General features: G+C 53.7%; 1 protein-coding gene across 1 annotated transcript; it reads left to right on the top strand.

Annotated features, from left to right (window-relative positions):
• The first annotated feature begins 1,455 nt into the window (after positions 1-1,455).
• Positions 1,456-15,428, top strand: SEMA6C (semaphorin 6C). Its single transcript, XM_015824884.1, has 17 exons — positions 1,456-1,555; positions 1,857-1,971; positions 2,623-2,680; positions 3,157-3,213; positions 3,307-3,408; positions 3,558-3,648; positions 4,096-4,218; positions 4,338-4,426; positions 4,887-5,104; positions 5,313-5,444; positions 5,864-6,019; positions 6,113-6,286; positions 7,299-7,436; positions 7,779-7,859; positions 8,409-8,464; positions 8,941-8,991; positions 14,218-15,428. The coding sequence occupies exons 1-17, from the start codon at positions 1,456-1,458 to the stop codon at positions 15,426-15,428; spliced, it is 2,952 nt and encodes a 983-aa protein (XP_015680370.1).
• The last annotated feature ends 788 nt before the right edge of the window (positions 15,429-16,216 follow it).

The raw sequence follows: 16,216 nt of genomic DNA, 5'->3' as shown, positions 1-16,216 counted from the left end.
TCTCACCTTCTGGGCTGACTTGGAGGAGGAGAGAGTCTGGAGAGAAAGAGAAAGAGGGGAGAAAAAAAAGAGACCACGAGGTGTCTACCCATGCAGATGTGCGGGTGACATGCGGAAAACAGATGGCAAGGAAGGCAGCCTGGCACTTGGGACTTGCTAACCCCCTTCTTTGCACAAACCTGCAACTGTGCAGTTTGTGTGTGTGTGTTTGTGTGTGAATCTGGCTAGGAGAGATGACTTGCTAGCTTGAAAGCCGCTCCATCATGAGGACTAGAAACCCATCTGGATCTGGGTCTTGTTTGCGCTTGAAAAAAATCAGCCTTGTCTCTTCTTCGGGATTGGCTTGCTCTCTTCTTTCGGGAACGCTCTTGGCAGCTCGGCTGGCCCTTTCCTGCACAACATGAGTGTCCCTCCATAAATATCGCACCGTCTTCTCTCCCGTGGCCATCCGTGGCCAAAACTGGGTGTCTCCTTTCCTGCTATTTATAGAGGCTGGCATGGGCTGCCCTCCCAGGCCCCAGTCAGGATACTACAAATCCTGTTTCACTTCCTTCCCAGCATCGATTGCCTTCATCAAGTGGGGGGGGGGGCAGAGATTTAGCTGCGGAAGGAGCCGGCTGCCCCACCAGGTTCCTCCTGGCGCACCTGGCGGCGCATCTGGGGCTTCTCTCGCCCGCTGGTGCCCAAAGGACCCTCCACACGTCAAGAGTGCCCTGCGCTTCCTCCTTTGTGACGTTGGTGCCTCTGCCCCTCCCCTTCGCCCACCCCCCCCCTGGGAAGGGAGGCTGGCTAATTGCAGGGGTGGGGGGGGGGAGAAGAGAAATCCTTGTGGGAAAAAATTCCCTTGGAGAAGCACAGAGGCTTTTCTTGTAAAGCTCTCTCATCGTGAGTGAGTGCGTTTTGGACCCCGTGTTCTTTTCAGCCAAAGGGGGAGGGGGCTGGAAGGAATGGAGACCCCAAGGAGAGTTTTCTGGAGGGTAAAAGTGGGAGGCCGAGACCAGGAGGGCTGGAACTGGACTTGGCCATTTTTGGCCTTAAATCAGAAACGTGGTGCTGCGTGGCTTTTCTGCAAAGTCTGGACTAAACCCTCCAGCCAGGCTGACTGTGGAGGATGGAAACTATAGTCCAAAGACTCTGGAGTGTCTGGGAGGGAGAAAGTTGTCTGTTGCTTCAGATGGGAGGTGTGGCTGTGGAGATCTAATTGAGCCGTTCTGGAGTGAAAAAAAAGAAGTTCCCATTTCGGGAGCCACCACGGAGAAGGCCCCGCGCCGAAGGAAGGACCCCACGCAAGAGGTCGTTTCTTGGCCAGCCTTTTTTTTTTTAATTTTTTATGCCACCCTGGATGTTGAACTGCAGCCCTCCTCTGGGGTCTCTCTCTCTCTCTTCCAGGGCGGGAGCATGCTGGACTCCTAGGCTCCCCCCGCCCCCCGGATCCTCTCTGCCCCCCCGGAAAGGATGGTCCTGACCTCTCCCCTGCCTGCTCTGTTTCTCTTCCTGGCATCGGCGGCTTCCTTCCCCAAAGACCTGGCTCCCTTCCACGTGGTCAGCGAGGCAGGTGAGGACAGCCCCTCCCTCGCAAACCCCAGACAGACCTTTGGGGGTCTGTGGCAAAGAACCCCACCCCTCACCCCTCCCTTGGGTGCCCCCGGGATAAAGGGGCTACCTACGGGTTTGGCTTCCCTTCGTCATGCCCCCCTGGACTCTAAACCCCAAAGCTGCTTATTTACAATCCTTTCTTCCTTTTTTTCATAGAAACGTGGGCTGGAGGGGACCTCAGAGGCCTTCTAGTCCACCCCCTGCCCAAGGCAGGCGTCCATATCCCATCCGATGCTCTTTATTATGTTTCCTCCAACCAGGAACCTATCTCTATCCCTCCTTCCGTGGCTTAACGGGAGAGAATGACTCCGACGCTTTGGGCCTGGACTTCCAAAGCATGTTGCAAATTAACCAGACCCTCTTCGTGGCTGCCCGGTAAGCGAGGGACCGGTTGGGGGGAGAGCGTTGGAGGGTCTGGCCCCACCATCTGAATCTTCCTTCCCCGCAGCTCAGATCCCATTAAAAATAAGCATCAGGGAGCACTTTTAGGAGAGCGGAGCGCTGCCTCCCGTGTTCGGTGCTCTATTTTCTATCCTTTCCCGTCGCCGATGCCAGAGACGTGCGCCATGTGCGCTGGAGAAGGAAAAGGGGGGGGGAAAGGAAAGCTTTATTTTCACAGAACAACCCCTTTATTCAAGGAGGGCAGGCTGGCAACGGAGGGGTGGGTGTTGCACCCTGTTTCTGGGGTAGGAAGCTGTGCCAAAAGGTCAATTTGTCTGGTTGCGAGTCTGTAAATTCAGGCAGGATGGAAAATTTCAGAAGTAGCACGAAGGGCAGAACCCACCAGCCAAAAAGATTTGGGCAAAGCTTTAGAAAATGGAAATGGGCACCCAGAGCTGGGGGGGGTGTTTCTCCCCCTTTTCTTCTCTTCTCCCACCAAATTGGGATGCCGAGATTAAAAATTGGGGGCTCCTCCCGGCTCAAAAGCATAAAACAAAACTCCGGTCCTTTTAAAATGTCAATCAAGGCTTGTTTCTCTCTTTCTCTTCCTTCCTTCTTTCTCTCCTGCCCCTGTCTGGATTTTAGGGACCACGTCTTCGCTTTTGACCTCGGACAGACCACAGGCAGTTTCTCTCTCAAGAGGGTGAGCTGGATGTCCTTGCTGGTGCCCAGATCCCAAGGCTGGCCTTTGGAGACCAGGGTCGCCCCCTTTGACTTCCTCCCAGCCTCTAAACGTTTTTCTCGAAAGTTGTATATTGGTTTTTTTTTTTGGTGGTTATTATTGTTTGACCTCCAGTGAGAAAGTTTGTTTCAAAGTCCACAGAGGGAAAAATTGGCGTTTTTTTTTTCCTGAGTACCATTTTCCTTCGCTTGTGCCCCCGTATCAATTTTTTAAGATATTTTTTTCCACATTCCTTTCTTCCTTTTTTTTTTTTTTTTTTGGAGGGGATGGTCATTAAACGAACTGTCGCAAGTCAAGACTTTCATTGGGGGCTGCTGGGATCCTTTAGGGGGCAACCTAGAGATCCTTTACATTAAATCCCTTCCCCAAACGAATCCCTGCTGCTCTCCGCAATCTGACCCCGGGCTCTTTTGCCTCTTTCTGCCTTCTGTTCTCAGCATCTCACCTGGAAGACCCAAGACATGGAGAACTGTGCCGTCCGCGGGAAGCTTCGGGTAAGAGCGGCCCGTTCAGCGGGCACCACCTCTGCACCCTCGCCCACCCACCCCTGCTGGGCACGGGGACTGACCTTTCTCCTCCCACCGCAGGACGAATGCTACAACTACATCAAAGTTTTGGTGCCCAAGAACGACCAAAGCCTCTTAGCTTGTGGCACCAACGCCTTCCATCCGGTGTGCCGGACATACAAGGTAAGAGCGAGCGAGGCTTTTCGGGGACCCTCCATCCACCCCGCTGGCAATGCCAGGGGGAGACTTTATGTCGTTTTGGGCATTAGAGGCGGGGCTTCTCCCCTGGAGGAGGGGCCTTGACTGACCCCGCCCTTCCCCTTGGCCGCTAGATCAGCGACTTTCAACAGGAAGGCGAGGAGATGAACGGGCAGGCCCGATGCCCGTTTGATACCAAGCAGACCAACGTGGCCATCTTTGCCGGTAGGTTTGTCTCTGGACTCTGCCCCCCCTTCCCCAGGCTGTTTCATGCACTGGGGGAATTAAATTCACTTTTCCGTCCTCTTTAAAGCCTTCCTAAACTCTCCATCGCTCCAGGTTGTTCCAGTGGTTTGAAGCCAGCGTCCCTGGGGTGAGGTGGGCAGCCCCAGAAATAATTTAAATATCAAGTTAATTAGGGGGTGATCAATGAACCAGGAAACAGGGTCAGCAGGGTCTACATTTAGCTAAATTTAGGGGCAGAGACTCGAGAAACCGTTAGTGGTGTTTGGAAAAGAGGCTGGAAAAAATGGAGAACCAGACCAACGAAGGATTTGAAAGAGAGAGGGGCCTGCTTCTATACCCCTGCTGATAAGGAAGTTACTTCTGGATGCTGTGACCCCAAAACCGGCCAGTCCCACAGAGTTTCCCCCCTTTTTCCCCCCTTTCCAGACGGGAACCTTTATTCTGCCACCGTAGCCGACTTCCAAGCCAGCGACACGGTTATCTACCGAAGTCTGGGCGAGCGCAGCCCCGTTCTGCGGACGGTGAAATACGACTCCAAATGGTTACGAGGTGAGGCAGTCTCCGACGCTCCCCTAAGCTGCCTTCACCTCTCTGGCTTTCTGCACCCCAAAACGCTCATCCTTGCCCCCAAATTTGTCGTGTTCTTCAGTGCTGTTTTCTCCCTGCAGAACCTCATTTTATTCACGCCCTGGAATACAAGGAGTACGTCTATTTCTTCTTCCGTGAGATCTCCGTGGAATACACCACGCTGGGGCGGGTGAGCGCCCACCTTGCCCCACTTCCAGAAGGGCCTGGAGAACAACTGTGGGGTGGGGATCCCCCGTTTCCCTCTCTATATTTTTTCTCCAGTCTGTGGGAAAAAAAGACAGCTGGTGAATTGGATTCAAGGCACTTGTTCAAATTCACTTGTCCTCACTCTCCAGAAAGTTCCCTGGTTTTATTTGCAGCATTAAGAGAGACTGCCTCTGTCTGTGGAGGCTTAACAGCCACCAATTGCCCTCTCTCTTCTCTTCTTCGTGCCTTGATTAATTCTCTTTTCGTGCCGGAGAGATGGGATTGGGACTCAAAGCACGCTGCTCCTGTACATGGAGGCTTTGCTTCGTGCATGGTTTATTCTGGGCTAGGTCTGCAGTTGTGGGGTGTTAAAGGTCTCCAGAGAAGGGATTTCAAGGGGTTTAACCTCCTGTTTTTGCCTTCCCTTCCTCTGAAAATCCCAGGTGATCTTTTCCCGCGTGGGGAGGGTCTGCAAGAACGACATGGGGGGGTCCCCTCGGGTGCTGGAGAAATACTGGACGTCGTTCCTGAAGGCTCGGCTCAACTGCTCCGTGCCCGGGGATGCCTTCTTCTACTTTGATGTCCTTCAGGCCGTCACCGACATCATCCTGGTCAACGGCCGGCCGGCCGTCTTCGGCATCTTTAGCACCCAGTTCAACAGGTAACCGGATCAAGGCTCGGAGGCCTTCCCGAACACGGGAAGAATCGGAGCTGCCGGCCACTCTCTCTGTCCAGGTCTGGAAGCTCGGCCGGGCAGGAGCTGAGTGCGGGTCCTGCCGAGGGTTCTTTCAGATCGGCTTTGCAGGACCCGAGAGGCAGAGGGCAGAGGTTGGGTTCTGAGGCTGTTTTGGGGTTCCTTTTGAACCCAGCATCACCGGCTCAGCCGTCTGCGCCTTCTACATGGACGAAGTGGAGAGGGTCTTCGGCGGGAGATTCAAAGAGCAGAAGAATGCGGATGCCGGCTGGACCCCCATCTCCGAGGACAAAGTCCCCACACCCAGGTATTTTTTTTTCCTTCCTTTCGCTGCCCCCCAGGCCTGTTTTGATCCAATTGCGCGTTCCCTCCCTACTCTCTCCTCTCTCCAAACTAATTTTCCAATCAAGTTTCGAGCCCCTAAGAGAAGTTTAAACCTCTTGAGTTACCGGCTCGTGAAAAGAGACTTTTAAAAGCCTGGGGGGCCGAGTTTAAAAAAATGGAAAAGAGATTTGGAAGAGGGGTGTAATCCCAAATGAAAATGCCCTTGTGTGGCTTCATTCATCCCCTTGGTGACTTGTGGACGCGGAGGCCACCGAGGGTCGTCAGCCGCTTCTTCATAACCAGAACAAAAGTTTCTAGTCCTCAGTGTCTCGAGGCTACGTTTCGAAGCACTGCCGTCTCCCTCTCCTGCCTCCTGTCACCTTTGGGGTCCCTCCTCTGCAGACCTGGCAGCTGCGCTGGGGTTGGCCAAGCCTCGGGGTACCGAACCTCCAACGACTTTCCCGACGCCACGCTGAGCTTCATCAAGTCCCACCCCCTCCTGGACGAAGCCGTGGCCTCCGTGGCCGAGCAGCCCTGGTTCATCAAGACCTCCAGCAGGTAGAGGAAGGGGGTCTCCTTGGCAGCCCCGTTCCTCGGGGTCCTGGGTTATTATGATGTCACTTCTCTCTCACTCCTTCTCTTCCCACGCAGGTACCGCCTGACCCGCCTGGCTGTGGATGCCTCCGCCGGCCCCTCCCGGAACGGCACCGTCCTGTTCCTGGGCTCGGAAGAGGGCACGGTGCTGAAGGTCCTCTCCCGGCCCACCGGGAACCACACGGTGCAGACCCTCCTCCTGGAAGAGGTCGCCGTCTACCAGCCCTCCCGGTAGGAGCCCCCAGACGCCCGCCGGGGCCGAGGGAGATGAGGGCGCAGAACTGGGCCCGCCGAATGAAGTGGCACCTCCCGCTTGGCCACTAAAAAAGGATACATAGAAATCGGCGCAGAAGCTCAGTCTTCACTCCCTGTCAGTTCTGCACCCCCTCCTGGGTGAAATTCTTCTTGTTTCCAGCCCCGTTTTTACTTTTTTAAAATTCATCTCTTTTCGAGGGCTGCTTCCTCCAGCAGCTGCTTCTGGACGCCGTCGTCCCCTGGCCCTTTTCTTTCTGTCTCTCCTAAGAGACCCCAGTCTCAGAACAGAGAACAGTAGCTCTTTTGGGTGGGTGGGTGGGTGGGTAGATGATAGCTAGAGGGTTGATCATGGAGGGATAGATGGAGGATAGATGATAGAGAGAGAAGGAGATGTTAGAAAGAGGTGATGGGTAAATAGACAGATGCTAGAGAGGGAAAATTGATAGATGATAGACAGATAGACAAATAGATATAAATGATAGATAATAAATGATAAATATAAATGATATAAATGATGAATAGATATAAATGATAAATAGATATAAATCATAATAATAAATGATAGATATAAATGATATAAATGATAGACATAAATGATAAATAGACATAGATGATAGATAATAAATGATAGATGGTAGATATAAATGATAGATATAAATGATAGATAGACAGATATAAATGATAGATGATAGATATAAATGATAGATAGATAGATAGATAGATAGATAGATAGATAGATAGATAGATAGATAGATAGATAAGGTAGATAAGGTAGGTAGGTAGGTAGGTAGGTAGGTAGGTAGGTAGGTAGGTAGATAGATAGATAGATAGATAGATAGATAGATAGATAGATAGATAGATAGATAGAGTTTTCCCACTGCTATGTGCTGGGCTGACGCACACACACACCACAATCACAGAACAAGCAGTGCAGAGTGTGCCAAGAGCGAGAGGATTCACCCCACTCTTCTCTGCCTTACCTGCACAGGTGCAGCGTGAAGCGTGAGGATCGGCAGATCCTGGGGCTGCAGCTGGACAAGGCCAACCACGCCCTCTACGTGGCCTTCTCCGGGTGCGTGGTGCGGATGCCGCTCAGCCGCTGCGGGTCCCACGGCACCTGCCGCAGGTAGGAGAGTTGAGGGGCCCAGCATCTCTCCCTGCTGGGGGTGGGAACCTGGGAACGGGGGACTGTTGGTGTTGGGGGGGGGAGTTGTAGTCCAGGGGAGGGATCCGTGGGGCCATTTCGAGGCTTCGGAGTTCGAAGGAAAAAAACTTGGTGGTGTTCCGGGATAGACTGCCCCTCTCTCTGGAGGCTCTATTGTGATCAATAGCTGGGAACCAAACCCTTTTCTCCCCTCTCTCAGTTGTGCTTCTCCTTTGAGTAAACATGGGGGTTGGTGTGCACTCACCCCAGTTCTAAGGAGGGGGGATCCCGAACATTTCCCCTCCTCTTTTTTTCTCTTTGCAGGAGTTGCCTGGCTTCCCGGGATCCCTATTGCGTTTGGCTGCCCTCCGGGACTTGCGCAAACTTCGGCAATCAGGAAATCAGGTCATCCAAAGGCGTCGCGTGTATTATTTTTAAGCGCTGCCTATTCTGCTAACTTTTATTATTCCCTTTGAATTTGTGCTGGGAAAAGAAGGGTGTGTTTTTTTTTGTTTAGAAAAAAACCTGAAATGGAACAACTACTTCCGTCCCTTATTCTGCCTAGAATTTAGAAACCAAAGCTTGAATTTGTGTTGGGGGGAGAGGCTTCCTAGACCGGCTTTGTCCTTTTCTTCCTTTCTAGCCATGAGGACTAGAAACGTGTTTGTCGGATGGCTTGGATAAAAATCAATTTAAAAAAACAACCCCCCCGAGAGGTTAGGATTTTAGCAGACACGAAGAGACCCCTGCCTCTCTCGTAGGGTCTTCCTTCCCGCAGCCTCCGTCACCCCATCTTTGTCCACTCTTCTCCCCATTGGCCAATCCTGAGGATGGGAATCACTTCTGGGCCCTTTGTGTGTGAACATTGCTTGCCTTCCCTCCTTCTGGATGCCGCCCAATTGACTAATTAGCGGCCCCTAATTTAATGAGACATCTCTTCTCGCTTCCCCGCAGAAGCGGATTTGAGCAGGATCTGGAGAACGCCGCCAAGCCCTCCACCAGTTGTCAAGGTGGGTGATTTTTGGAGAAGCAGAAACAGGAGGAAGAACGGCTGAACCCTGGAGGGGCCCTAAAATCCACCTTTGTCGTGACCCACAATGTGGGGGGGGGGGAGGCAGGGCTGCTGCCCGACACGGCTGCAAACACCACAGCCACCCTTTGTGGCTTGAGGCTAACAGGCAGGTGACAAACAGCCGAGTTGCCACGTTTGGCCCGGAGGGGTGACAATCTCAAGAAGAAATTTTTCAAGCATTTGGGGGGAATTGCAAACGCCGGTTGTATTCCTGGCTAGTGTTGGCTCTTCAGACAAATAAGGGTGTGTTCTTGGGGCCCCAACGTGGTTGCATCCTTCGTATCGTGGCTATAAAAGCTGGTGGCCAGCGTGGTGCACCCCGGCGGCCTCTGCTCTCTGCTGGTGAGCTGGGCCCCCTTGGCTGAAGCCAGATACTGACCGCAGCCCTTCGCTTGCCCCCCCTTTGCGTTCCAGATGGTGTGACATCCACAGGGGAGCACGACAGCCTCAGCGACTCGGCGTATGGTCAGTAACCCCCGTCCTCTTTTCCAGATTTTGCTTTTTCACCCTCCGTCTCCTTCCTTCCTTCCTTCCATCACGTCTTCCTGCTTTTCGCCCGCATCTCCTCATTGCTAAATCAGTGTTTGTCAAATTTGGGAGCTTTAAGAGGGGTGGATGGATGCCTGGGGGGGGGGCATGGAGCAAAAGAGGATGGGTGGCCTGTAAATATTTGGGGGGTGTGTGTGTGTATGTGGAGATTCTCAGGGGAGGGGGGAACCTCTGCAAAGAAGATGGGAGTCACTGTGAGGATGCCAAGGGACAACACGGGTTTCTTGCTTTCTGACTTCGGTGAATGATTAGCGGCCCACCCTTTGCTTTGCTGGGGAGAAGAGGGGGGCATACCCCCCCACCAGGCAGGTTCACTGGAGGGGGGTCTCTTCCCTTCCCCCTCCCCCTCCAGCTTCCTCCCAACTGAGCAACTGTGAAGTTAATCCTTTGGAAGGAAGGCAATTAAATCCCTAAGCAAGTCCATTAATTGCACAGCGGGGGAGCAAATTCTCTTGATTGAATTGGGGGGGTTGGGAAGGTGGGGGAGGCTATTGTTATGGGGCTGAACGAAGAGGGTGAGAGTGGAGGCATCTTGGGGGGAGGGGAGGAAGAGGAGGGTATTTCTTATCACCCCAAAATGCTCTTTCCTTCTCCTTCCTGCGTTTTTTTTTTCCCCTTCTTCTTGGCATGAGGTGGATGGGATCTTCGGGCGCATTGGCCCCACCATGAGTTCCTCCCCCCCCCCAATCCTTGCAAACCTCCCTTGCTTGTTTTCTGCACCTTGCAAGGAGATGCCAAACTTGCTGGCTGGAAAGGATTCTGGGCAGGGGGTGGGCAGGATGTGGGGGGGGGGAACGGCTGACATGTGAGCAGCCCAAGGTGGCTGCGGTTGCAAAGCTCAACAGAGAAACCAGGTTTAGGGGAGGCTTCGAACAAGAACAAGCCCTGGTTCAGCCTTTGGGTCTTGGATACCATCGTTCAGGCTGTGCCCGTCTGAGGTTGGTTGGGGCCCAAAAATGGACTTGTGTACCAGCCAAGTGGGTCTTCATTGACCCATTTGGAGTTCATCTGGACCCCCCTTTTATTTAAAAATAGCCTGGACCCCTCCTCACAAATGTATCTCCCCCCCCCAGACTGGGATGGAGCAAAGAGTTGAGTTCAAATCTCCTTTAGGCCAAGAAAATGTCTCAGTCTGCCCCGCAGGGTTATGGTTGAGGTTGTAGGCAGCTTTCTGTGCCATCGGCTTTTTGCTTGGGGAGGGGGGACAGACTAAATCCTGATGGTGTGTTTGTCACTGCTGACGCAGGAGATGTGCAGACCACCCCAGCGTCCTCCGGGCTCTTCTCAGAGGCGCCCCCAGGGTCTCCCTCCGCTAGCTTGGCTCCCGGCGCCCACCCAGCCCCTGGTGCGGGGGACCCCCGTTTCACCCTCCATGTGGCTGTGAGCACGCAGGGTAAGGAGGTCCTCCTCTTCTCCCCCCCCAAAATAATGCTTGCCTGCACGAGGTCACTAATGTGAAGCAGGCGGGTCTAACCCTGCAACCTGGAACGTCGACGCATGCGAGCGAGGCTGTGCACCGTTGGACCTGCACACTGCATGTGAAATGGGGTGGGGGCTCCTAGAGTGCCTTCTGACCTCTCTGCAGGCACAAGGACTGGAGGGGGCCATTGTGAGATGCCCCTGCCTGCAAAGAAAGGACCCCGCCTGACACTATTTCAGATACAGCTGAGTGGAGAAAACCTGCACGGCCAGGCACAGTCCAAGTCTTTTCCTCTCTTGGTGGGACTACAGACTCCACCATCCACCACTAGCAAGGCTAAGAATCAGGAGGGTTGTAATCCAAAATCATCGGCATGTGGTGGTGGGGGGTGCTGCTATTCTTACCCTAAGGCTTGAAATTCAAATGTGGGGCTGGAGCAGCTAAATTGTTCTCCTGCTGCAAAATAGCCAACATTGTGGGTTCCTGTTGAGATTGCTTATCGTCTACATTGGTTTCCCGTGGTGACTTCAGCGTGGTCCCTATTTTGCTCTGGCCAGGATCTTCCGGTGTTGGTTTCCAAAATTTCACTTGCTCAACCATGAAGCGAGGAAGTTTGGGTTGGTGGTGGGCAGACCCCCACCTTCTACGTATTTGGGGTTATCGTTTCCCTCCTCCTTCACTATTTAGTACGGACATCTTCTCAGGGCAGGACTTGAAAACCACTTCATCTTCTAGATGGCGCTTGTAGGCGTATTGTGGTGAAACAGTCTGCAGGTGTTTTGCATTGACCAAAAAGCCTGCAACCACATTCTCTCCAAAGTGAGCCATTACGCACCATTTGTGCAGTGGAAATTTGCTGCTTTAGACTCTTGGAAAAAAATAAAAATTCCCCAGACTTTGCTTTGTCTAGAGGTCGGGGGGAAGCTGTGGCAGGCAAGATAAAACTGTGTGTTTCTTTCTTTCCTTCCTGATCTCCACCCCCCTCCCCAACACACAACTCTGCGATTTTTTTTAAAAGCCCTTTTATTAACTTGGAAAGGAGGAGATAAAACATTCAGCAATTGATAAAATGTCTGCAGAGTTGGGACAAAACTTGCAAGCTGCAAAAAATTTTTCTGGTCTGGAGCGTAAGAGAAAAAGGCCCCTCAAACAAAACTGAGAATGGAAAATTCTCTTCATCTCTTCCTCACTACTACCAAAAAAAACAAAACAATAAAAACACACACACAAAAAAAGCTGTCTTGAAAAAGCCTTGTGAAAAAGTTCTGGTTGGATGAAAATACATTTAACAGCTGAAATTTTTGAAAAGTCAAACGCTTCTCTTCGCCTATTGTCGGCGTCCAGATTTACGGGGCTACAAATTCCCCACCAAGAATCCAATTTCCAGGGCTAAAACTTTTTGCCATCCATAACGGAAGCGTCCCGAAAGGCGCAGACTGGGAAAGCAAAACATTTCTGAAAATCTGGAAAAACAAAACACCCCCAGAAAGCCGGTTTCCAGACAGATTGTGGAAATGTTTGCCGTTGGCTGGAAATCTGAGTGGGTTCTAAATCTTGGTTGCAAGTGGGGGAAAGACAAAAACAAAACAGCAGGGCCCTTGTTAGGCGCGGAAATGTGTGAGGCGAGGAAGGCACAAATGACCCACAAAACCCAGCTTTTTTCCAACTGTGTTTCCAGTTCACAGTTGCTCAGAGGAGGATGGATATTTCCCCCCCCCAGAGATCTCAAGGCATCCTTTTGGGTGCCAACCCACCAGTCAAAGACTCTCCTGGGCAATGGGGCTGGTGGTGCCCGGCTTCACTTATTTGGTGTCACATTTGCACACATACAGTACACACAAAGAGGTCCAGCTGTTCTAGGTCCCAATATTTCTCCTTTTGCTGGTGTTTCGGCTCGCTCCTCTGGCCGTTCTCCTTCACTCCTTTCTGTTTTCTTACTTGCTCTTGTCTCCCATTCACTGTCTCGGCCCCCTCCCCAAACACGGCCCTTCCCTCCATTTTTATTCCTTTTCCACATTGGCAAACCAGCCTTGGTGATGCTGTGAGGCAAAACAGTTGAGCCTCTTTTAATTGAAAACACGTGCCCCAAAAGTCACGCTCGCCAAGGCTTTTATGTGGCGTCTCTGGCACTCTCCTTCTTGCACGTAAGCCGTCTGTGCAAGCTTCGGCGTTCCCTTTTGCGCACGCTAGCTACGTTCCCATGACGCATTTCACTTGCTTGCTGAACTAGCCCATTTTCTAGGTTAGTTCAGCAAGCAGGTTAAATACGTCGTGCGATCCAACCATTTTCTGGGCTCAGGGGTTGGATTTTTGCCAGCACACCAAAAGCCACAAACAAACCAGGTTAACCTTAGCCAGGTTTTGTGTGCTGTATGAATGCAATCACTGCGTCTTTATAATTAGCTGATCGCTCTGCAAATACGGCTGTGGGTTTTTATGTATATTGCACCATTTTTTTTAAAAATCTGGGTGATTCAGAAAGCAGTTTTAACCGGGAGAAAGAAATTTAACGGATAAAAATGATGGTTGCTAGGCTTGTCCTTAAAGGCACAGAGGACCATTAATGGAACGTGGTGAGAGATTTGGATCCAAGAAACGACGCACAAAAATATCTCACTTTTTCTCCTCTCTAAAAAAAAATCGATGTAATCAAATTAGTCACGAAGGAATGACATTGGTGTTAAATCGGTGGATCTCTTTCCCTGGGAGGACAGGAGAGGGTTACGTCAGCCAGTTTCATTTCACACCCGGGCACAGAGAAAATAAAGATTTTTTTTTTCCCCCTAAATGAAACAGGACTATATTATTCTGGGTCATTAAAAGTGATGGCTGTGTTGACCTGTTCGGCTGCCTTTAATTAAATCTCCTTATTATGTAATTGTACCATTTGAACGATTTAAAAGAAGCAGGCTCATTAAACTCGCTTGTGCTTTTAAAACGGGGGGGGGGGACACCCCTGTAAGGTATTTTTAATCAACAGCAGAGTTGTATCACCCTTCCACCTTCCCTAAAAACGTGCAGCCCGTTTTTATTCTCCTTGGGTGAATTTCTCCTTGGTTTTGGGAACAGAGAACTCTTGATAAGTCGCCGCTCGCCGTTCCCTCTTCATGAGTGACCCGGGTTTTAGACTGAACCACCCTCTACCTTGCACGGAGTGTGTACACACGTGTGTGAACACACACCCACTGCAACGTTCCACTTTCTCCTCTGCTGCCGGTCTTTTGCAACTGCAGATGGATCCAGCAATGTGTCTCTCCAGGAGTCGCACCCTTGCAAAGATTGTGCAAGCCAATGTGAAGCCCAGTTGCTCTCTTCCCCAGCATCCTGGCCCCTCGAGAAAGTTTTGGGGTGCAGCAACGGCCTGGGAGGGGGGAACTAGTGGGTCTTCCTGCACCATCCCAGTTGCCTGTTGTTTCTCCTGCTGGATCTTGGGAGCATCCTGCTTGCCTTTCCACACCACCACCCTGCTTTCTACTAACATCTCCACCTCATTGCCCTCCCTGGTCCCCCATGTGGTCCTTCCGTGGGGGGTCCCCGTGGGCAGTGAAAAGCAGCTGCACCCCAGGAACGTCGGGGTGGGTCCTCCCTGCATGATGTGGGAAGTTCTGGAGACCTTGGCTCAGCTGGAAGGGGCTGGGGTGAGCCCTTGGGCCTTCGTAGGAAGGGAGTCTCCCTCCTGACCCCTCTTTTCCTCTCTCTCCCCCCGCCGGCCGCATCTTTAGGCGTGAGGCAGGAGCCGGAGGCGAAAGACGGCGCCAGGTCGGTCCACTTCACCTTCCTGATCGGCTGCGTCTTCGTGGCCTTCCTCCTGGGCGCCTTCCTCTCCGGCCTGCTGGTCTCCTGCTACTGCAGCCACAGCCTGCAGCGCCCCAAGCACCCGGGGGGCAAGGACCCTGAGAACGGCATCCAGCGCCCGCTCTCCCTCCGCAGCCTGGCCAAGATGAACACCCTGCTGGAGGGCGGCCAGGCCAAGGACGGGCTGGTGGAGACGGCCGCCCCCCAGCTCTACACCACCCTGCTGCCCAGCGAGAAGGAGCTGCCCAGTGCCCCGGCCAAACCAGGGGTCCGGGAGCACCCCGAGCTCTCGGCCTTGCCCACCCCGGAGTCCACGCCCGAGCTGCCGGTCAAGAACATGAAGGCCATCCGGAACCAGTGGGAGAAAAACCAGAACTTCAACAACGCGAAGGATGCCCATGGGAAGGCCCTGCCCTTCCACGGCCCGGTGCCCAACACCTTCTCTTTCTCCGGCCCGGGAGGGGTCCCCGGGCACCTGCACGGCTACGACGCCCCCCTGGGGGGCTACCTGGACGAGAAGAAGATCCCCAACTCGGAGCGGGTGCTGGTGCGGCCCGCCCCGCTGCCCAAAGGCATGGAGGTCACCACCCTGGAAGAGCTGCTCAAACACCTCCACGGGGCTGGGGCCTCCGTGCCCGCCGCCTTCCCGCCTTCGGCCGTGGCCTTTGCCAACCGGGTGCAGCCGAAGGTGCCCAACCTGGAGAGCGCCCCGTATTACAACGCCTCCACGTTGCCTCGCCGGCTGGACATCCCTCCGGACGCCCCTTTACCGGCGGGTCTGGACAAAGGGAGCCGCTCCGTCGCCCACAGACATTCCCTCTGCGGCGCCCCAAAGCTGGTGAACGTGGGTGGGGGCGGTGGGGGGCTGCTGATGCGCCAGCACAGCCTGGGCCAGGCGGGGAGGCTGCCCCCCGCCCTCCTGACCCGCATGCACTCCACCGGCAGCTCCGTGCCCCACGAGGGCCACCACGCCATCTTCCTGGCCCGGCAACACAGCTACGGCGACCAGGGGCCGCTGCCCAACCACGGGGGCGGCATCCGGCGGTCCGTCTCACTGATGAAGCCGGGCATGGTCCCCCAGCCTCTCTTCCAGCCTTCTTCTCCGCCCTCCCAGCCCTCCGGCCCTTTCCACTATTGAGCCAGGCGGAAGGAGAAGCGTGCGCGTCACTTGAACCCAGGGCCGGGCCCCTCCGCGAAGGTCCCCCTTTGGCCACGTACATCCCCAGGGATTATAAATCCGAGTGTGCCTTGTGAAAGGGAAGGTCCCAGGCGGGTGGCGCAGGTGGGCTCGGCTGGAGGGACCCTTGCTTCCTCCTCTCTTCCTGCGAGATGCTTCCAGAAGCTTCTTCGGCCTCCGGGGGGCCCCGAGGGGCCCCCAAAGTAGCAAAGCTGGCCGTTCCTCCCTACCTCACGGGTGAGGCCGTGCAGGCGGCCGCCTCGGCAAAGTCCACCCTCACCCATTCCTTATGCAACAGATCTTCGCCCAGGATGCCCGTCCCGGCTCGCGTCCGGCCAACGGGCACCGAATTTTGCTTCCAGAGGCTGGCGAGATGCTTGGGCACGGATCCTCCAGGACAGCAGAGACCCCTTCGAGCAACCGGCCAGGAATAGGGGTCACCTCCTCTCTGCCAGGGCCAACCTGCAAACAGTCGCGTTTTGACTGCCCGCTTGACCGAAAGACTCAAAGGTCAACGTTTGCGTTTGCAAAAAAACTTGGAATTTTCAAAGGATGTGGAGAAAAAGGGGGCAGGGGAGGGGTCCCGGGGCAGATTTCGGGGTGGGCTCGTCCTTTTCGAACGGGGCGGCCTCCCAGGGTCCGTTGGGGTGGGGGGACATTCAGCTGCATTTCCGAAGGCCAATCGAAATGTGATGCTTGAACGACTCCGAATGATCTGAACTCAGGTCAAGCTGGACCACCTGCCCCTT

This window comes from Protobothrops mucrosquamatus, unplaced genomic scaffold, assembly GCF_001527695.2.
Source record: "Protobothrops mucrosquamatus isolate PMUCROS unplaced genomic scaffold, P.Mucros_1.0 scaffold2406, whole genome shotgun sequence".
NCBI lineage: Eukaryota > Metazoa > Chordata > Lepidosauria > Squamata > Viperidae > Protobothrops > Protobothrops mucrosquamatus.
This window is presented reverse-complemented; position numbering and strand designations above follow the sequence as displayed.

Excerpts from the sequence above, each read along its gene's own strand:
- SEMA6C (XM_015824884.1), top strand. The coding sequence starts at position 1,456 with ATGGTCCTGACCTCTCCCCTGCCTGCTCTGTTTCTCTTCCTGGCATCG. Across the intron at positions 3,409-3,557 it reads CGGTGTGCCGGACATACAAG|ATCAGCGACTTTCAACAGGA; the intron begins GTAAGAGCGAGC and ends CTTGGCCGCTAG. Across the intron at positions 4,219-4,337 it reads CGACTCCAAATGGTTACGAG|AACCTCATTTTATTCACGCC; the intron begins GTGAGGCAGTCT and ends TTCTCCCTGCAG.